The sequence below is a fragment of the Ixodes scapularis genome, unplaced genomic scaffold, assembly GCF_016920785.2.
Source record: "Ixodes scapularis isolate PalLabHiFi unplaced genomic scaffold, ASM1692078v2 PGA_scaffold13__105_contigs__length_92229423, whole genome shotgun sequence".
NCBI classification, from domain to species: Eukaryota; Metazoa; Arthropoda; class Arachnida; order Ixodida; family Ixodidae; genus Ixodes; species Ixodes scapularis.
In genome coordinates, this window is record NW_024609839.1 from 86,658,252 (window position 1) to 86,680,567 (window position 22,316).

At 50.4% G+C, this 22,316-nt stretch overlaps 1 protein-coding gene across 1 annotated transcript; it reads right to left on the reverse strand.

Moving 5' to 3' along the window:
* Positions 1-545: 545 nt before the first annotated feature.
* On the reverse strand, positions 546-21,969 carry LOC8029884 (neprilysin-21). Its single transcript, XM_029991209.3, has 19 exons — positions 21,817-21,969; positions 20,132-20,259; positions 17,761-17,829; positions 16,453-16,623; positions 16,296-16,373; positions 15,295-15,563; positions 14,746-14,904; positions 12,932-13,053; positions 12,590-12,818; positions 12,432-12,527; positions 11,682-11,762; positions 11,485-11,585; positions 11,365-11,423; positions 10,556-10,607; positions 10,424-10,491; positions 10,259-10,368; positions 6,296-6,361; positions 6,131-6,238; positions 546-758 (listed from the first exon to the last, which is right to left on the reverse strand). Exons 1-19 carry the CDS (start codon positions 21,888-21,890, stop codon positions 585-587), a joined length of 2,214 nt encoding a protein of 737 aa, XP_029847069.1. The 5' UTR covers positions 21,891-21,969; the 3' UTR covers positions 546-584.
* Positions 21,970-22,316: the final 347 nt, after the last annotated feature.

Here is a 22,316-nt window from a genome sequence, read left to right on the forward strand (position 1 = left end):
CGAAAGCGTGATGACGTGGCGAGAGAGAGGCGTATTACTGGTCCGACGAGGACGTAGCATCCACTGGAGTCTCAGCTTAGGGGCGAATAGAGTATAGCCTATTATCAATTCTTCCTGTTACCGGTTTCATTGTAGAAGAGACCCTTTTCAAAAGTCCTTCAAATAACATTGGCGGCCGCCATTGCTTTGACATGTAGCGTGTGATTGGACCCGAGTCCTCGCCGAATGATGACGTAGCGCTCGTGTCCAATACATGCTCAGAGAACGTGATCAAGCATTGGCGGACGTGCGATGGCGCGGACATTTGAAACGGGGCTATTCGGTTGATATAACATGTTCCGCGTTAATATCCACGCGTACGTCAAATGTCACTTTGCACGTTCGATTGCCTCCTTTTTCCCAGTGTTGATTGCACAGTGTTGATTGCCCAGTGCTGATGGCGATTGCCGATGTTGATGCCGATTACCCACTTTTGCTAAGCAGCGCGTGACGACCATTTTGGCGCGCGTCGCAGCAAGCGGCGCGTACGCAATTCACGGCCAGTGTTGATGACACAACGCACACACAGGTTTCATGTATTCTGGCTACCAAAACATGCATCTCCGCTGGGGCACCATGCGCGCCCCGGACGAGCACTGATAAAGGCTCTTGAACATGGGCCAGTGCGTGAGCGCCATGTTGAGCCGCTCCTGGGCGACCCGCTTGCCGCCTTTCTTCTCCACCTGCGCCGCGTCCGAGAAGATCCGCGTGCACACGCCCTGCGAGAGAGAGAGAGAAACTTTTTATCGGCGTACCGGCAACCACCGAGCGAGGAACCGCCATGCTAAGGGCTTGGCGTACAACCGGGCCTTGCGGACAGACCGTCTGGATGAGTACAGCAAGACCGGCAAGACTATGGTGCCTGAAACGCGTCTCCAACTGGTGTGTTTACCGCGTCCAAAAAAGTGGTCCCTCCATCTCCGCCTGATGACGTCATACAAGTGTCACGCTGTCGCCGGTCGCGATCCTGGCGGCGTCTCAACAGCTGTGGTGTATACACCACAGCTGTTGGTGTATGTAGCATATGTTGCAGACGCCTGTTGTGCTGCAGGTCGCTCTCCAGTGTGGCAGCCCACGGAAGCTTCGACAGCCGGAAGTTGGGACGCCCCGACGACAGCGACACTCGCGTTCGGTTGTGCTGCTCGCAGCTTCTCGTAGGCATTTCTACGACCAACCGCCAGGATCGCGACATGCAACAGCATGACCCCCCGGCTTCTGTGACGTCATTTGTTGCCACTCCGGGACCACTTTTGATGTATGGGCAGCATAGAACGCTAAATACACCAGTCGGAGACGTGCTCCAGGCACCATGACAAGACGCCACCTTTGAATGCACAGCCATCGCGCACTCGTTGCCTTCCACCGTGCTTTGACTACACAAGCTCGACGCTCACGAGACGCCGAAGCGTTATCGAATACGAAGCTCGCTCTGAAAGCGGGACAACTGGAACTCCTCCCCGCCATTCATATTCTGTCAGTAAATGTTGTCCAAGGAGTGTGCTATGTGTGTCTGCGTTTACATGGATGCGAATGTAGCGCGTCGGATCGTCTCGTGTAAACGCCTCGATTTGCTAGCCAAGCGCGTCGAAACGAGTCCGATCCGATCCGTTTGAAAGAGGTGTCCTAAGATTTCCAAGCTGAATCGTGAACTCCATGTACACACGAGAAAATCGAATCGAGTGCTTGAAAGTCGGAGAACCTGGGAGAAGGAGGGAGGCGGCAAAGGCTAAGATGACCTTCAACCCACTTTCCCTTTCCCCGCCTTGTGCTACCGTCCAGACTGCGTCTTCGATGCCAATCGCCCATCCAACCCCTCGTTGTCGTCGCAACCTCCGGCACGCTAGGCAAACCGGAAACGACCGCAGGTCACGTGGTTGCGTCGTAATCATTCAAGGCGAGGTGTCGCCACCGGTCGATGCGAATTCATCTACACGCCGCGGTTGAAATTTTTTCGGTGCGCTAACTCACTTCAGTGCACCAGAAGCTGCGGTCACATCCATGTAAAAGAAGCCTCTGTCTCCATGTGCGCCAACGTTCTGTAGATTGCCTCAGTTGTGGAACTCCCGCGGAGGAGGCCCCCCCGCCCCCCCCCCCCCCCCCCTAACTCACTTCAGTCTGTGTCCCGTCGTTTGAAGCGCCATCTAGATTTTGTTTTCAAAACTGTGTTTTATGAAGTACGGTGAACCGCCATCTAGACGATGTGCTTTGAAACATAGATATTCCATAGAATATGCTGCAGCCACCATACCAGCAGTCCGGCGCGTCGAACGACGGGAGGCGAGCCCTCAGGTCGGGGAGAGGGGGGAGGGTACTGTTTTCGTGCGAGCAGCGTCTATGAGCAGTTCCGTAACTGATTTAATATAATAGCCTTGATGTGCGCTTTGCTTAGGGCGGTGCCATCAGACGTGGCGCTTCTTCTTCACTTTTTTTTTTTTCTCTGGAGCGCGTGAAAGCTGTCTAACGGCAGAAGCTCATGGCATTGACTCCGGCATAGCCTCATTTCTACTGACAAAGCCTGGCAGATCGCCACGAGACGCGGCCACCAAAAGTGAAAATGTAGAGCGGCAGACAACGGATGAGAGGAGAGCTTAGAGTGCCTTCATACACACGCGCGCCTTTGCTTGAGTGGTGACATCTCAGCCATTTTTCCGCTCAATTGTTCTTCATGCCTTTTGAAGTGCGCGCAATCCGGTGTCACTCAGCTCGAGCGCGTAGCTTTGGCTAATGCATAGACGCCATTTTACCGCCCAAGTCATGCACCGAGTGCGCGAGAGCGTCACGCGCTGGCACATTCAGTGCAACAATGGATGTCTTCACCCTGAGACAGACAGACATGCAGGCACCCTAGGAGAGCTTAGAGTGCCTTCATACACACGCGCTCTTTTGCTTGAGTGGTGACATCTCAGCCATTTTTCCGCCCAATCGTTGTTTTATGCACGTTGAAGTGCGCGCAATCCGGTGTCGCTCAGCTCGAGCGCGTAGCTTTGGCTAATGCATAGACGCCATTTTACCACCCAAGTCACGCACCAAGTGCGCGAGAGCGTCACGCGCTGGCACATTCAGGACAACAATGGATGTCTCCACCCTGAGACAGACAGACATGTAGGCACCCTAGGAGAGCTAAGTAATGGGCGCCCTGCTGCGGCGAGATGCCGAAACACACTTGTCTCGAGCGATACAATGTCCGCTCGTGCTCCTCGCGTTCCTCGCTCTACCGCTTCTTTTTCTTCGGGTTTGAACATAGCCTCCGAGATCCCGAAGCGCGCGCGCTTCGGGATCTCGGAAACTATGGTTTGAAAACCATGTCTTAGGTCCTCGCCGCTGCAAAAGCTGTGCGCTGACTACAGGTTCCGCGAGAAATGCTTTGTGCTACCAGAGCCTCGTGCTCCAAATCTGTGACCGGCCACTTTATGGCTCCATCGTCGAACTGCCAAGCTTTGTGAGTATAGCGAAAACTATGATCCGGTGTTTTTTTTTTCATTTGAGCGCGTGCAGTTGGCGTCAAGAACTACACAAGAATGGCATGACACTAAACAGAAGGCTGAGGCACCCATGGTCCGTTCACCCTTAAAGGGGTACGGAAACGAAATAAAGTGCCCGCGAGTTGTCTACCCCTCGCTTCAAAATCGGCCAGTGAGAAGCGCAATGCGTATCGCGCTCGTGACGTCAATAGTTACTGCACTGCCAAGGGTACTGTCGTTGCGAGCCTTGCCGCTTGGTGGCGTCAACGCGTGACAATCTCGCCTAGTAGCAATATCCGAGGACTGTACGCTCTGTATACCTTGCCCGTAACGTCATTCGCGGCTATGTTTGTGTGCGACGTGTTTTGTGTGCGACGAGTGTTCGGATCACCACATGAGTTTCAGGCCGGAGAAAGAGTGGCTCGAGGGAATCAGAGAGTAAAAAGAACCGTCAGTACCCAGCAATGACGACACTTGCAAGGTTTGTATAGACTCTTTTCGTGGCAGACGCCAACAGGCGGTGCCCAAGTCTTCGACACCCTAGAGAACTTCCGGTTTATAAAAAAAAATGAACAAAGCCCACCTTAACACCGCTGATTGAAATCTCGGCAAAGCGTTTAACCACCAATTCTCAGGTGAATGCCAAAAGAACGAAGAAGCGCTTGATCTGTTAAAAGTTTTCGAATATTCTTGTAAAACAATTTGCCTCCTCCAAGAGGTTAAGTTGTACAGCCGAAGGCCCTCGTTATATTTGCAACTTTGCTGTACATGTAGCATTTCGGCTTTCTAGCGCTAGTGCCATTTGCTCGACAGGCTTGCAAAGAGGGAGGGACCGGAAGTCGCTTGGTAATTCCGGTCGCTCCATGGAACAGCAAAATGGTCTATATAAGGTATTAGGTGGTTGCCATATTTGAGAGAGTTAATCACAGTGCATACGAAGGAAAGGGGGAGGGTATGGTTGGTCTGGCAGAGGACCCCGCAATATCAGATGAAGCTCCTAACTATCGTCTGCAAATAACGGCGAACTTGATGGTTTGGAATGCACGTTGCGGAAGCACTGTGGAAGCTTTAACATATACAACGTAGACACTTCGATAGTGTCCTCCGCTACGTGACATTCATGACTAAGCAACCCCACGTGCGAGCCATACTGCCACGAACTGGTGCTGATTCTTACGGGCCCGTGATGTGGCGGCATTCCAACGGAGCTTCACAGACCGCCACCAGGCACAATCTTGGAATTTGTTAGACCGTCTTAAAGTGAGTTTTCTTAACTTTTCTGCTGGCGGCCCGGAAACACCAGTCTAAACTAGTGTTGCTGGGCTGCCGGCACAGCATAGACCCCATCTAAGCAAAGAAATAAGTGAAATAATTTTGTTACCGTACCACATTAAGCTGAGACTAGAAGCTCCGTCTTCAGCGCGCGCTCGCTAGCTTCCGTAGTGCTTTGGTTGCGCGTGCCTGTGCGTTCACTTGTGTAAGCAGGGGCAAAAAGCTCGCGCTGAAGGCGGAGCTTCTAGTCTTAGCTTAAGACAGAAACAACATGGCCTCTCTGCACCGCTTTGTTCACGTGCTTTGTTCTTCCGACGGCTGCAGGGGCTACGAGCCGAAGACCCTAATCAAGAAACGCTTGAAGCGCAACGCCACGACTCTTAAGTTACGTTTATACTCCAGCGCAACGTCGACGGGCGTGGCGTAGCGCAGCCCGCACAGATACTGATTGGTCGCAGATATCGAGCTCCTGGTTGCCAGCCAATGAAAGGCGCGCATTCTGCGCCACGCTGCGTTCACTGCGCTCAACGTCAGAGTATAAACAGCCCTTTAGCTGTTTTCTTTGGGTCTGTTCTTCACAGCTAATTCAATCAGTTCCGAAAAGTGCACCGCGACCAAGTGCTTTGCGTCTGTGTGTTAGCGCGTTTTTTAGCCTTCGACTGTTCTCTGCTTTATAATTAAACCAAGCATGAAAATGCCGCCTTCTAGCCTGTGACGACAATAATTGCGGCCGACTGCGAGTCAGCTGAAAAAGACCACGCAAACACATGTGCGCGGACAGCACCACCTATACCCTGTTACATACTTAGTGCAGAACGCTGTCAAATCTGCTGGCGCGAACATGGGGTTTGATCTCGCAGGTCATTTGGACGGGTTCGCGCGTAAAGGAAACCATAGATGAAGCACACTCTCGCGCTAGTAGCTTTGACAGCGTTGTATACTAAGTATAAAAAGGAGTATAGTGTAATCTAAACCTCTGCATTAGAAGTTTGACGTCAACAAAGTGAGATGAGTGAAGATAAAGATTAAACTGTTTCGTGTCCAATCAACACGTCGGAGGGCGCTCGGCGTTTGTGGTCAAACTCCAGTGACTGAGTTGGCGTCATCCGACTGTGATGACATTCCATAGACGAAAAGGAGGATGTTCGCAGGCCTGGAATATTCTAGGGGTTGTGGGCACAGTGGGGAAGGGAGGTGCCGCTGCCTTTCTTATTAAGGGTCTAACTCGAAACACAGCAAACTTTTAAACCGTTTAATTCCACCCCCTCAAAGATGCTTCCATCAGGCGCCGAGTCGCAAGCAGCACTCCATCTGCCGCACTCGTGAGTTGAGCACCCGGGGGGCAGAGGGAAACTCACATGTGCTAGCGACAGAAAGAAGAGGTTGTCTCCGGAGAAGTGCTTGATGTCCCTGAGGCGGATGTCCCGGTTGGGTCCAACCCGCTTCTCGACCACCCGCTTGTATTCCTGCGGAGGCGCAAGTTCATGACGCCGATGCCTCCGAGGGCGACGCGTACGACGTACCCTGAAGAGGACGATGACGACGGCGCTGTCCGCGATGTGATCGTACAGCTCAGAGTCGTCGGCCAGCTGCGGGACAGAGACACGGCTCAGACGTAGCAATGCTCCGTTTTACACAAAGTCGGCCCGTAGCCAATGTAATCAAGCAGCGCCAAAAGTGTATTGCCACGGCGGTCTTTGTGAAACCAAATTCGGGAAGAGTGAAGGGTTTGCGCATGCGCAGTACCGACAGCAGCGCCACCGTAGTGATATGACGTCAGTGAGTTGAGTTGGTCTATACCGTCGGCAACGGTCGGGCTTAAAGTGAATCGTAGTGCATAGGGCCACCTCAAAGACAAGGCCCGCACTTTTTCTTCCCTGACGTCATCCACATGCAGTGTCCGACAGAATTGGAATGGCGGAGCGTCTCTTTGGGATGGCCGGCCTCCGGCGCGCGCTTCGTTGCCCTCCGACCCAACGTCACTGGATGAAAGCCTAAAGGACGTTGCTTCGAACTAGGGATGCCGCGAACTTTTTTCGAATCGAAGTTTCGATGATCGAATCAAGCGGTTCGAAAGGTTCGAAAGATTTCGATTTTTCGAATTGTCTATATCGTAAAATTCGACGGAGGTCGAATTTTCGAACTTCTTAAGCTAAGAAGTTCGACGCTTTTCGAACCGTCGAACTTATTACGCTAAAAAATTCGATCTTTTTCGAACTTTCGAACTTATTGCGCTGCAAGGTTCGATGCTTGTCGAACTTTCGAACTTGACTGACCAAAAAATTCGATAAATTTCGAACTTTCGAACTTATTTATCAAGAAAATTCGAAAAGTTTCGAACTTTCGAATTCTGAAAAGTCAGAAGTTCGACGAACTTCGAACTTATAGGGTAAAAGTTCGACGTTCGTCGAACTTCGAAAGACCGACGGACGGTTTCATTTGATTTCAAGTAGTGGGGTACATTCGTAATTTTTTTTCTCGAACTTTTACACGCGGTGCTGCGTTCCTTACGAAAGACAATGTCATTTATTTCAATGTTCTGGCATGCTTAGGTTTAAAGAAATAAATCCCCGAAGGGGCGAGGAAGGACGACGGGTTTTTGACGATTATCGTTTGTGCCAGATTTGAAGCACGCTGCAGCCGGAGCTATTTATGGTAGATATGTTATACTTTTTTTTAAGAATGATCTATGTATAGCGTAGGCAAGTGCCGCCTTAAGATGTGATTATTGTTATTCAACGTGAGTTTCGAAGAAATGTCCAAACATGTATCTGCATGCAATTATGACCTAAACTTGATATTTATTTTCGTCTAAGTTGTTTGAGGTATCGCATTTAAATTAACACCACAGACAGTACAGTCTCCGGCGATATGAAAGACCCACTGGGAGCGCGTGGCTGAGGCGGTGGCTGGCGGGGGCGCTGCGAGCGCTCCGGGCAGTTCCGTTCTGCTTCGAGGGGAGGACGCTCACTCTTGGCTCAGCTAAAGCGCGCGCTTATCAGTTTGTGCTGAGCCCCGAGTGAGCGTCCTCCCCTCGAAGCAGAATGGAATTGCCCGGAGCGCTCGTAGCGCCCCCGCCAGCCACTGCCTCGGCCACGCGCTCCCAGTGGGTCTTTCATATCGCCGGAGACTGTACATATCATTGCCATCTGCAGAATACAAAATAATATATTTATTGTTTTTTCACGTTAAGGAATAAATTAACTCATGGCAGAAGACTTCTAGTAGTGTTCAAGTTCAGCACGTCATTAAAAGAAAACTTTTTTTTTTTTTTTTTCGCTTCACGTTCCTGGGACGTGTTTCTTTTAGCCTGTACACATTTTGGTAAAAGAAACTTGTTTCGAAGTTCTGAACCTCTGAATATGCAAGAATAGAACACTTCCGACGAATTCTTGATAGTTTTTTTTTTCTCCTGAGTTTTATTCCCGCATTTATTCTTTTTTTTTCTTTTGTTACTATCGGCACAGGTGTTTAGGTCGAAAAGACAGCTTTGAACTTCCGAACCACTAAGCATGTGACGAGCAGTGCCTTCTGACAACGAGTTTCTAACAATGACCATCTACGCAACCTTTTATGCAGTGAAGAGCGACAGTAGCTATACATATGCATAAATAATTTCAGATTAAAATAAGCTCGACCACGCCCTCTTTCCCCGTATTGTTTTCTTTAACAGTCCGAAATACCTGCAAGGGGAAAAAAAAGGCTGAAGCCCCCCCCCCCCCGCTACCCTCTTTCCCCCCGTTTTTCCTCTTCCGACGCCACTTGTATGGTAGAACGCTCCTCGACCTCGAGTTCTGTCGGCTTTTGTGCTTTTTGCGAGGCGATTCCTCCGTCCCAGAAAATAAACCTCCAGTACAATTATAAACTTCACCGGATCGGATTACTACCAGCGTGCAAGGGGTGGCGAGCTAGTTTGCCAGGTCGCTTCAAGGTTTCTCTGAGCCTCAACCTCCTGCTCGCCCCTGGCCGTTTCGAACTGGATGAGTCTCGTAAAACAGTGTGTTCGTGCAATCACTACTGCGTGATAAAGACCCCCCCCCCCCCCCCCCCCCCCCCGGGGGGCTGGCGGTCACAATTCTGCACTGGCAAATATTCTAGCACGTCCGGGACACTCGTCGTCTCATTTAATTGCCTTACCAACTTCGCAGAATCTAGATATCACACCCTAACTTTTCTAAACTTGATTTTGTGAAAACAAGTGAGTCGTGAAAACGTTATTTGAAACTGAAACTGTAGAAAAACTTGAAAATCGGACTTCAAACTTTGAAAACTTGGATTAAAAAAAATTCAAAATCTTCAAAGTTTTTTTTTTTTTTTTTTTTTTTTGAATTTAGCGTTAAAAGAGAATCGAAACTTTCGAACTTTTCGAACTTTATGCCAAAAGAAATTCGAAATCTTCGAATTGTTCGAACTTCATGTCTATAAAAATTCGAAGCGTTCGAAGTTTTCGAATTTTTTTTACAAAGAATTTCGAAATCTTCGAATTTATCGAACCTGAAGTAAAAAAATATTCGAAATATTCGAATTCGAAATTTTAGAAACCGTGAAAGCTTCGAAATTTTCGAATTCGAAACTCCGCTGTGGACAAAAGTTGCGAATTTTTCGAAATCGAACCTCGGTCGGTACGAAAATATCGAAATTTTTCGAAATCGAACCTCAGTTCGCTTCGCAAATATCGAAACCTTTCGAAATCGAACCTAGGGTGGTTCGCGACATCCCTACTTCGAACCGCGTTGGCCGCCCGTGCATTCTCGAAGCTCATGCCGAAGCGTTAGCATGGTAGTAAGTTCGCGCTGCAGGCGGAACAACTGAAAGATCTTCCTGCCGTTTCCACAGAAGTTACCTCGGTAGCCATTGCGGCGGCATTGCGGCTGAGCGCGCACCTTTAGCAGCGTACGTTTCTCAATAACGAATTCGTTTCACTCGGCAAAAAACGAGTAGGAATGACCACCAGAGTGGTGCGCACGCAAGTCATACGTAGGAGGTGTTCATGTGCCGCCATCAGCACAAGCTGCGGGTTAAGCAGGTTAGGTCTTTCATGAGCAACAGTTTTGACGGTGCGAAAAGAATCTGGCGAACACTCGCTCTCAGCACGCAGTCAACGGGAAAGCGCACAGCTATCTCCGCCAGTGAATGCTCCTCAGAGCAGTCGGCGATACCATAACGCACGCGTCTGTTATTTTTATCGCAGTCTCGTCGAGCGTCGGTGCGTACGCCGCTGGAGGTGGGAGGGGGGGGGGGGGGGGGGGGGGTCTCCTAACGATGCCGTAACCAGCAGGGGGGCTATGAAAGACGGCTGGACGAGGCAGGACCGGGACATCGCCGCCTGCTGCGATTGGCCAACGGCGTGGTGCTGACCAATCGCAGCAGGCGGTGATGCCCCGGTTCCTTCGTCCCACCTTTTCCCGCCCTCTTGTATAGCCCCCAGGTTTTGTCTTCTAACTGGGGGACAGTGTGACCCAGTCCAAGGGAGGAAATTCACTCGCCTTCAGGGAGCCGTGCGCGTTGCGGAAGCACTTTTCCACTTCGGCGTAGCGCGCCATCAGCGTCTCTCCCCACCAGTTGCGGTACTGTGCACTGTCCGTGATGGTCCGACCTGCGTCGTTATGAGGGACATTCAGAGGTGGTCGGTAGGCGACAAGGCCACCCACCTCGGTAGTCAATGGCCTGGAACATCTTGGTGCCGATGCGCCAGCCATACATGGGGATCGAGAAGGGCCTGGCAAATTGGATGAAAGGCTCAACGGGGTAGCGCGAGAGGGGTGGGTGAGAAGAAAACGTACAAGAAACTGTCGCCGTAGTACAAGGGCGGCTCGAACAGGCTGGCCGGGATGTCTGTGTGGACAAACACATTCGTAAGGACCTTCTCTCCGAAGAACAAAAAGAGGCTTACCAGCGAAAGCAAGAGGCTGTCTCACAGCAGTAAGGGTGTTACTTAGTTCTAACTGCGATGGGTTGAAATCTACTTTTTTCAACTAATCTCGCGTGATTGGCTCATCCTGACAATCATAAAAACTTGTGTCATTAATCAATATTAGCGTCGAATTGGCCATGAGTGAGTGGATACGAATGTTTAAGTGCGTTATTTATTTGTCTAGTTAATGCCTGAATATTAGCTTCTTTAATCAATTGCTATCTAAAGATGTGCTTCCTGAATTTCTTAGAACTAATGATATAGGAGAAATTCCCAAGCTGGAGTACGCGGCGGAGCGCAACGGTTGGGTCGGAGATTCTCTAGCAATGATGTAATGTGCAGGCTTCTTCTAGGCGCTATGGGAGAGACACTGCAACAGCGCTGGATAAGATCAATTCAGCACACCGGCAAGAACGAGTGTTGGGACAATACCTCCTAGAAGATAAGGCCCGCGCATCACGTCAAGTTAGTAAATCCCCGACCCGTCCCAAGCGGTGAGTACACTGAAGCTCAATGCGGGTACGCGGCAAAGCGACAGATGCGTGCGTTTTGGTGCTTGCATTGCTGTCCATGTGCGACGCTTGAAAACGCGTCACGTGGATCCACGATGCAAGAAAAGGAAAGGCGCAGATCTTGTAGCCTAGGTGGTATTGGTTCAAGCACCTTGTCGATACTTACAGAGCGCGTTGTTATCGGCGTCATAGTACGGGTCCTGCTGGAACACAGAGCCCTTCCACCTGCGAAGAGGAATGTCCGTGAAATCGAGTTCATCCACCCACGAAGACCAGCGACCCTTACTCAAAGTCCTGCAGGGTCTTGTGCGCCTGGGACTTGGCGAACTCGAAGCCTGCGTTCCTGAAGCTCTTGACAATCTGGCCGTACTTGTACTGCAGCTTTTTCTGCAACGTACCGGCGTTCGGAGCGGCCGTCTTTACAAACGCACCGGTTTCGCACCAGAGGGGGTTGCTTTGATGGCATGCGGCAACTGCACTCACCCAAGAACGGTACCACTGCTTCATGTACTGGTATTCCTTGGTTTCGTAAGGGTAGAAATAGTAGATCCGCATTCTGCGCAACTGCAAACGGAACGCGCGGGACGTTTGAACAGGAGAGGCGAGCTGGAACCCGATTCGGCAAGTGTGTGCAATAGAAGGATTCCTTCTAGATGACAAAGTCCTGTCCCTTGCTTTCAGTGGCAAGAAAAACGCGGCAAGTATTCAATATGGTTTGTTTCAATTTAAGTGCGAGCGAAGCCGAAGCTACATACTGAAAACTAGCACGTCGCCCTTGTGGCTTCTGCTATGCTCGCCTGCTGATGAATCCAGACGCATTAACTTAAATTAACCATCCCGAGTGCATCCAATTTTGGACCTCATTGACCAAAACAGCACCCAAGTTTCATTGATCCTTCGTGTTTAAACGCGAGGGAATAAAGTACGCATAATATTTATTTCATAATATGGTCTGCTCCAAATAAACTTATTTCTGAGTTTCCGTAAATAACTAAATTATAAATCTGACCTAACGTGCAATAGATCTTATGGAATGCACGTTTGCTACTTTCAACCGACGTGCGAGTTAATTCCCTAATTATAAAGCAACAGACTCCATGGGTTTGTGTTTTCTCGTCGCGCTGAGTGGAGAAGAGCATACGCAATCCTCAAGAGCTGATGACAAGAAGTCGTTGCCACCGTTGCAAGCGTTGCCTCCGACGGCGCATTAGACTAGGGAACAGACCCACTAACCTTGTTGTTGAGCGTGCTCTGCTCCGTGTGCGGATAAAACGACTTCACGGACATCCGCTTGAATGATTCCTTTAGGTTGGCGATGGCTCGGCTGGCCTGCGACAAGGTGCAATGTGTCGTAGTGCTTCGCGTCTGCCTATGGTAAGTTCGTGGCGCACCTCGGCCCTCTTGATCTCAGTGTCCCTGAAGGTGATCTTGGCGGCCGTGAGCAGCAGCGGCTTGAAGTATGGCTCTAGCGCGTCCAGGCAGCGGGTCCGCTTGGAAGGCGGAGGCCGCAGTGCGTGACCGTACTTGTACATAAACTGCAGGACCTTGGAATCTTTGGAGAGGAGCAGGGGACTCAGGAACTGAACCAACCGGAACACGATGTAGTTGTTCACGGTGCCCCTGCGAGGACAAGTAAGGTTGTCGCAACGCTCTGGCGACGGGATGAAAAACCGGTTCGCGAGCAGAGGGGAGGTGGATGCGGGACATATTTACGACGAGTAAGGGTTTCCTACCACTCGGTTGTCTTGAGAGCTTTCAGAAAGCGAGTGAAGTACTTCTCGGAGCGCAGTGCCACCTCGTCTTCGGGGGACATGTTTTCGCCCAGCACGTTGCTCAGGTACATGTAGATGTTCCACTGCGAGTTGACATATGAAACACACTCGCGGGGGGTTATGAGAACACCTCCTGTATTCCGTTTCACATGAAGTCCGAACCCAGCTATCCCTATCATCCTTTGAAGCCAACCAAGAAGCCCCAAAACGTGCATCGTCACGGAACTCGTCCTCTTTGTGCGTTTGTTTTCACCGGCTAAACTAGTTACGCACGGAGAAAGTGGCGTCACCCTGCGCTTATCTACGCGCGTTGGTGATACAGCCTGCGACAGCGAATGTACGAAGACGAGGAGTGCCGTGGCGGCGTATTTTTGGCGCGCTTGGTTGACTCCATTGAATCGCTGCGTTGGCTGTGGTCGGACGTAATGTGAACCGGAGTATGGACCTTCGCAAAAATCGAATTCTGCGCGCTGCCATCTTTGTCTGCTGGGCTGTGGAACGCCTTCTGACCATGCGCTGTAGCACTGTTGTGCTGTCTGTCAGACACTGCGCATAGGACCACAGCTCAGTGACTCAGCATTTTTCGCCCGGGTGATAAGCAATGCAAAGGTCTATAGACAGCACGGTTGTAATGCTGAATTTATGGCACCATCTACAAAAGACCCCAGGCTGGGCACAGATTGGACGTAGCTGCCCAATCAGCTTTCGGTTGCGAAAAATAACTAGTGTTCTCAATGACCGTGCAGGAGTCTCGGCCGAAAGCTGAAGCAGCATCGTGTCCCTCTGAGCACTCGTGTTGGCATCTGTAAAGTGACGCCGAAAGTTATGCATTGCGGCTTTGTTACCAATTGCGAAAGTGGCCAGCTGAACAAAATAAAACAAAATACACACACACAAAAAAAGAAAAGGTGGTCGGTGCGTAGGTTGACTATGCTGCACGAGTTTCCGTAGAACTACGGCCACTGCTGAAGAAACGTTCACGGGCTCCTGCCGCATTGCGAAGCCGGGTGCGCGCGAAGGGAATGCTCGTGGCTCGGAGTCCGGCAGAGGCAAATGTGCAGCACCCCGCGCCACCATCTCCGAAGTGCATATGCGAAATTGTGTGCAAAATGCTTTTAACGCTTCGCCGAGTTGCGCGAGAGAGTAGCTTTAACTGCCTGTGCCTTACACTATGAGAAATAGGGGCTGTAAGGGCTACACCCCCTTGTCCCATATATAACTCCCTAAAACAACAATTCGACGTTCAGTGCACAGACGTCGAATCGACACGATACCAACTTTCAAGAGCGGCTTGATAGTCGAGCGATAAAACTTATTAAAATATATAATGTACGCAATAAAGCCTATAGTAAGACAATCAAGGTTTTTTGTCCCTGCTGCAAAACCGCAGTGTTTTTTGTTGTTCGTTTTGTAGCCTTTGATACGCACATGAGCTATTCATTACGTTATATCCGACAGTTATCAAGCCGCTCGTAAAAGCTGGTATCGCCATCTGGTATCGCCGTTGCAATCAGATAGGAGCGAGCCGTGTTGAAGCGAGCAAACGAGCAAGCCAGCAGATAAAAACAGACGCGCGTGCGCACTGCGCGGCAACAGGCGGCAGTTTGTGCGACGCCACTTCCGTGACCAAGTTTTCGTGACATCGACCACGCAGCTTTGCACCCCCTTCCAACCGCGGAGAAAGACGTAGTTCTACGTCCAAAAGATACATTCGCACCGCAGGACAAGCAACCGCTTGATTTGTTATCGAGGGGACGTTGGCCTTGTCCACTCACCTTGTCGAGGAAGAGCGAGCCCAGCTTGACCTTCTTGTAGAATGGCACGCGGGCCCTCAGGTGTGTGGTGCCCCTTGCGAGCATCTGTTCCAGCTTGAAGATGCGTAAGGTCTCGTTCACGTTGTCGAAGCCCAAGGAGATGGACAAGTCGCGCATAGCCTGCATCACGCCCATCGCCGGGTGTAGCGCACGGACACTCCATAAATGCAACCCCACGTGCTAAAGCCTGCCGACTACGTTCGAAGAGTGACAGCAACATGATCAGACAGGTGATCATGTTGCTTAGAAAATTCAAAGGATCATTACTCAGGGTGGTTAAGTTTCACACGCTTTGTTACAACGTCTTGCAACATTTGCATGACTTGCCCTCATTGGGAGTAAAAAGGGATGTGGTACCAAACGCGACGTTGGTCACGTTTGCGTTCTATAATAATATTAAAAAATCATTCCAGCTTGATAGCCTCGTCTACGGAGAGTCGGCTTTTGATGCGTGGAAGATACTCTTTTGAAAACCCCTGAAAGCTTCGGTTGACTGCGAGAGCAATATACCTTCAAGTAGTCTTTTTGGAACTCGGGATCTTCGAAAAGCGCCTTGGGCGCCGTCAGCTGAGGTTCGTCCAGGTGCACGATGATGTGCTGCCGGTTCTCGAGGTCCACGTCTTTGCGGACAGTGATGAGCGGGAAGAACCAGAAGTTGCGGCCCACGCGCGAAGCTAGCGTGTGTGGCTCCAGGTCAAAGCTCTTGGGCAGGAAGAACGGCTTGTGGTTGTACGTCATGTCCGCAAACAAACTCAGCAGCTGTTCTTTGGAGTCGCTCACTAAAACAAAACAACGTAAAAACAATAATAAATGCTTTTATTATAGTGAAGGCCTATTCACACAGGCGCGTTTACTTACGTTTTATTACGTTACATTATAGGTAACTGGAACATCCGTGCATCGAATGACGTGAGAGAGACTTCTCTTTGTACTAGTGTCCAGAGCGCATAAAGAGCACGGATGTCCCGATGATTAGGCAAAAGTAAGCTTCCGTCGCATAACCCAACGTGAGCAAACGGTGCTTTGTGAGCCGGCCTTTACGTGCTAAATTGTGGAGTACAGTGCTCACCTAACTTGTACCGAACACGTCAACTCTGTATTTTGTCATGAGATCGCTATCCCGGTGGCAGCCCAGCAACGGTTTTGTGACGGGACACTCAAGAAACCATCCGGAAGTGCTACATCAATGACCCGTCAGAGTAGAGCTGCCTTTGTAAAACACACTGTTCGCGTGTTTCGAATACGTTTGGTACGCACTGTACATCCTGCCCGCGTTCTTGAACATAAGCGCTTGAGTCCAAACCATTTTTGTCTTTATTTGGGAGATCTAACCTTCGATAGATCGGAAAATACTGCACGATGTAGCGTGCAAAAGACGACTTACCTGATTTTCACTCCTAAGCGACAGTACACAAATATGGAAACATATATTTCGCGGTGTTGATGGTCAGAAGGAGTCGCCAATCCCGCACCGAAAGCAGCGGCCCAGGCGTCGCTGTTTATATACTCACCGCCCTGCATGCACTCCTGGAATAGACTGACGCCGTAGCGAAGATAGAAGTTGTCCGAGGGCTTCATGTCGGCGTGCCCTGCGAACCAAGCCCGAAGGATAGACCAACTCCATCCGTAACTATAAAACTCGTCGCAATGGACGCCGATTGAGCTCACAGTTGGCGAGGACGTCTTCGACGGCCGCCCGCAGCGTGTCCTGAGCTCCTTGTGTGATGGGGTATTTGGAGGCCGAGTGCGCCACGCTCACGTGGTACCCCTTGCACGCGTACGTGTAAAAATCGTCGCACGGCTCGCGGCTCCACTCCACGTAGCCCATGACGCGACGCGCTGAAACACAGCACGCTTTTCTCAGCATCTTCCCATTCTCTAAACCCGCGGTCAGACTAATAATAAAATCTAACAGAAAAAAAAAAAAAAAAAAAACACGCCGAAGGCATGTTTAAGGTTGGCGACCAGACACGAGATTCTGCAAGGCAGAAGATCCTCCTCACCCTGGGGAGGAGGAAAGAGGCAACGGTGAACAGGGTAGAAGGGGGAGAGGAGGAAGCGGGGAAAAAGTGGAAAGCGCGAACTGGTCGTCGGTCTTTATGACTGCTTACCTGTAGGAATGCAAAAGTATTACGGCCATCTTTCGAGCACAACGCCTACACGGCCTTTTCTCGTAATCGGACATATAATGGTTTCGACTTAAAACACAGGGCGTTTGTAATGAAATAATGACGGAGGTATTTACGGACACGCCTCCAAACATTTTGGAAGCGTGGTCGCTTTCTACATTTGTGCGCTTCGAACATATCTGGAGTCATTTTTTTATGACACAGGATTCTCCTACTCGGAAGAAATACGCCCCAGGGTGTGTCTTCAGACAGTTTTTGTAGGAGGTATTAGCAGTATGACCGTGGCTTAAGAGATAGATTGAACCTCGCAACTAATACGTTCGAGCGACGACTCGTTTTACGATCAATGTGTCAATCTAAAATCGCTAAATAAGCTACGCTTCAGAGTAAAGAACTTCAGCCATGGATGTATGGATGAACACTAAGGGATGTACCTTTCATAACTGGTGGCATACCTTGCGCCACCTAGCCATGAACTGGTGCCTGAACTCGTGGTTGCCAGTTGTCTAAAGTTTAACCTAAAATCTAAAAAAAAGCTGTTTTATTTGTTAAAACAGTTCACGATAGAGAGACACGACATTGCACGAGTTTCCCGACACAGGATCTACGTGCTGAGGAAGTCGTTTTGTCAAGCGGTAACTGTAGCGAATTGCGTCCCCTTTTCACAACACGCAACACAATGGCGGCGCCCGCAAGTAAATTAGAGAATGGAGCACCGACACTGTGAACGTAGCTTATTAGGGAATCTATGTGAGCCGTCATAGTGGGTAAGCGGACCATTATCGGTGAAGTCCAAACACAGCTAAGGAAGGTTGTGGCCCGAGCGGAGCTGGAACACAATACTCACCTTGCTCGAAGCATGTGGCGTTTTCACAAAACACCGCGTTGTGCAGGTTAAGGGGAGCCTTGCTCACGGCTGTAAGAAAAGGAACCACGCTACAAGCCACGACTTCACCTCGGGTTCGGATGTTTAGCTAAGCGCTATCACGTCTGAGCTCGCATCCGGCTATATGCTTCCCTATACGCGACATTTAATTATTGATAAATGTTGATAAATGTCAGGCTGCGGGGGCCACAGGCGACAAGGTGCTTTTAATATCTGTACTTGCATACATGACCGGACGAGGAGGATGTGAAGGCAAGAATACGGAAATACTTTATATAAATCTGTCCGCCCTTTCGAACAGGGTGGCTTCTTTTACCTGCATACGAAAAGGTAACACACTGGCGCCATCTATCTGATTGCCTTGCATAACTTCCTGCATAATAACTGCGTTAGCATTTCTTGCCCTGGTGCATGCAGCCGTCTTTGCTTTGGTTTGAAATGGACCGTGGACTGGACTGGTTTCGTGAACACACGGCGCGGTTCCCATCGTGCTCTTTCGCTCCGTTCGTTCGCCCGTTACGTCTCCTTTTCTTCTTCGTAAGAGGGAAAGAGTCTTCTCGCTCGCCTTCAATGACGCGCGGCTGTCGACGCACACATCTCTGAAAGCTGTGGTGGCTGGATCCGAAACCGCCGACGCCCTGGAGAACGGAGTGACTCTCCGAAAATAACAGTATGTGGGCCGTAAGTAGAGATCGAGGGAAAGTCTGGTCGTTGCATCCGAAACCACCAACGCTTAGGAGGGACCGGTTCTCCGAAGGCAACGAACCCTTGCGCTAAATTTTCTCGAGAATCAGCGTAGCGACAGCAGCGATTTCTGCATAATTTTTGTTTTGTTATTTTTTAAGCATCACAATTTTTATGGACTCGAGATAATTCTTACAACGTTAAAACGACCATTTATTATAGATAGAGGGTAGATTTTATCTCCCAAATACTGTAAACCCTTCGGTCCAATCGTGCGCAGATCGCAAGGGCTCCAGGGCTAGCCGATAGATGGCGCCACCGTTCAAGCGCGTTCTCTTTTGGTGAACAGACATAAACGGTTGCAACGAAGGGGAGGCACTCACTTGATCGAATGACGTTTTAGCAAACGCCCACGTTTCATCGAATGACACTTTAGCGAACAGTCGGAGGCCGCGAAGCGGCGTTTTCGGGTGGGCCAAGTGGGTGCAAATTTTTGTAATGAGCCGTCGCAACCTGTCGCCGCGAAGCGGCGAAAGCGCAGCGCGGCGGATGGGTTAACGCGCGCCCCCGTTATTCGCTAAAACGTCGATTCGTCCAAATGTCGCTGTTCGCTAAAACGTCATTCGCTCATGTGATATGGACCCGCAACGAAGTCGTCGGTCGCACTCCAACGTGATTTGTTTGGACGAGCCCAGCGGGAGGTCATCTGTCTTCGCCTCGGCTTCATCGAACACCGACGAGGGCACCTATCATAATCAAAGCCCGCGAACAGCCTCCTATTACACTCGGATGCCGCCAACTTCGTGACTAGACCGGAGCCCGACGTCGAGTGTCCTTCGACGCGTTGATTGGACACGAGGCCCAGCCGAACGCTGACGCAGCAGTCGCCCCCAATTAGCGTATGCGCTCGATCTTACTGCGATGACTTTGAAATGCTAGTACGCGGGGTTTTGTTATTTAACACTACGTTTCCCTTCGAGCCCGACCGCAACCAATACTACGACTCAATGGTGCCGATCAAGCAGCGCAAAAAGTGCATAATCACGGTGCTCATGTCTTTCTGCAGGTTTGCAATAACCGGCTAAACCAATCACGAGCACAAATAAGCTGAGGACATAGCCTCCTCTATACCCACAAAGTTCGGCAGTTCGACGACGGAGCCATAGAGTGCCCGGTCGCAGATTTGGAGTGCGAGGATCTGGTAGCACAGAACATCAAAGAGCCATTTCTCGGGGAACCTGAACGTCAGCGCACAGCATTTGCTGCGGCGAGGACCCGAAACACACTTGTTCGCTCGGGAGAAGTGTGTTTCGGCGTCTCGCCGCAGCGGGGCTCCAGTCACGTGGCTCTCCTTTCATCCGTTATCTGCCGCTCCACCTGTTCCATTTCGGCGGCTGCATCTCGTGGCGATCTGCCAGGCTTTGTCAGTATAGAGGAGGCTATGCTCACGATCGCTTTGCATTCACTCTGCGTGATTGGTTTCGTTGTTAATAGCAAACTCACAAAGACAATGAGCGCAGTGACTCTGCACTTTTGCCGCTGCTTGGTTGGCTCCACGAGATCGCGCACCGTCGGCTGCGGTCGTACTATAAAAGTGAAACGGACCTCGCCCCCGTTCCGCGTGAGGAACAACGTGGCCGGCACTCACGGGTGGTGTTGATGGTGAGTACGACGAAGAGTGTGAGCGCGAGCACGATGAGCAGCACCAGGCAGATGCTGGTGATGAGGCCCACCTCGATCTTGCGCCTGTTCGGGCTCTCTTCGATCCTGTCCAACCTGGACGGAGATCCGCGCTGCACCGCAGAGACCGCGCTTTGCCCGCTCGAATACGATATATACGCCGTATACGCGAAGGGCAGCCGAGGGTTTGCTGGGAGTACAGTTCTTAAATAAGAGCTTCGTACACAAGTAGCGACCTTCTTTGAAGCACAGACTGCGTGTGACGGTGCAGGTTTTTGGAAGCGAAGGGCGGCACGCAGCAGAGGTTTCAACCGAATACCACCATTTTGTTCCAGCGTATAAAGTGCTCTGTCATTTGTATTGGTTGTCGGTACTTGTAAAAAAAAAAAAAAAAAAGCAATAAGGAACTTTGATTGAACCGACCGACGCCATTTTGTTCCAGCGGAATGTGCTTCGTCACTTGTATTGGTTGTCGTTACTTGTAAAAAGTCATGGCGGTCGTCGTCGTCTTCGTGCGTTTGCGATCAGCAAGTAAATCAATCACGCGCAATAAATGCGCCGTGATTTTGCCTCTCTCCCTGTACGTGATTCGTTGAGCATAAAGTCCCTAGATGAAAGCTCCCTACGAATAGCGACATTCTTTGAAGCGCCGAATGCGTGACGGTGCAAGATTTAGGAAGCGAATGGTGGCGCACAGCAGAAAATTGAACTATAAGACGCCATTTTGTTCCAGCGGAATGTGCTTCGTCATTCGTTTTGGTTGTCGTTACTTCTGAAAAGAAGTATCATAGGACTTTAGTTGAGCCAGTCATTGCAAACCCACGAGAAAACGAGCACGATGACGATGCACTTTCGCGCTGCTCAATAGCCTCCATTGGGTCGTTGCATCGTCTGCTCTCGGACTCCGCGTGACGCGGAGTTGAAATTTTGAAACCGCACGGTCGACCTCAATCTATGGAGCTCGCTAAGTTGCGACGAATTCGAATACGCGGTCGTTCTCTTCACTAGATGTCAGTTTTTTTTACCGGATGTCAAATTAGTGGTATCCGCCGGCTTCCTAGCACCACGGGTCGAATTGTGAGGAACATACACCGTGCAAGCTCGCTCTCTGCGCGTTTTTCAGATGGACGGCTCGAACGTAAGGCCATCGCGCCGTACCAATTGTAGTTTATATACTAAGACAAGACCCCGAGACTGGGGAAAAACGAAGGACAACTTAAAATATGTTCGACCATCACCAGCTTGTTTTCGCTCTAACTTTTTCTTCACTTGTTTTTGGTGATTTAAAAAAAAAAAGAAATTTGGTGGCAAGAAATATATGCTGCTGAAGGTATGCGCGCTGCAGCAAGGTCCATTGCAACGACCGTTCATGGGACGTCAGTACAAACCATGTATACTATGAATATAAATCAAGTCGAGGTAAACAGCATACCGCCGTTGAGCAGCAGCGTTGCATGGCTGGATAGGCAACTTGGTGGCCTTTAAAGGCAGCAGAAAACAATGACCGTTCGAGGAATCCTACGTCCTAGGCCCACTGCTCCCCTGTCGCTGCTAATGATTTACCATCAGTTCACATACAGCTACGGTTTCAGCCCATGTCCATCGATCAAAGCCCGGACGTTGGAGAGAGAAAGAGAAAGACGTGTGACTGACCAGGAGCGTGGCTGAGGCCCGGTCATGGTGGACAGGACTGTGGTCCTCCGCTCAGAGGTGGTCGCGGTCGACATGGCGTCGGCAATTGAGGGATGGCCAGGGAGGCCGCGTTCCGAGCACTCTGCCTAAGAAGACATATAGACATGGGCTTCCTCATCCGTGCGAGACTGCCAGGGCCACCCCGCTCTTACCTTTGTCACGTCCTCATACTGGCACGTCCCGAAATCGATGTTGCGAGCATGATATTTTTTTCTGCTTCTTTTTTCTTCTTCTCCGGGTGCGTGTCTCGGTTTGCCTAGAGCGTTCTTAAGAGCTCGTGATATCATCGGCGCGCGCCATTTGCATTGCAGCTGAGTCAGTCGCCTTGCACGTGACGTCATCACCTAATGTTGGTGGTGATTCATACTCGTTCTTACGGAAAAGGGTATGTGAGGGTTCGAAATGTATACTGCAGAGGATGCGCGCTCGGTAAAAGGTCACCTCAATGGCCGCTGATTTGA

Coding starts and splice junctions, on each gene's coding strand:
- LOC8029884 (XM_029991209.3), bottom strand. CDS start 21,890: ATGTCGACCGCGACCACCTCTGAGCGGAGGACCACAGTCCTGTCCACC. Junction 20,260..21,816: donor GGGCCTCAGCCACGCTCCTG/GTCAGTCACACG, acceptor ATCTCCGTCCAG/GTTGGACAGGATCGAAGAGA. Junction 11,763..12,431: donor AGAGCACGCTCAACAACAAG/GTTAGTGGGTCT, acceptor TTCCGTTTGCAG/TTGCGCAGAATGCGGATCTA.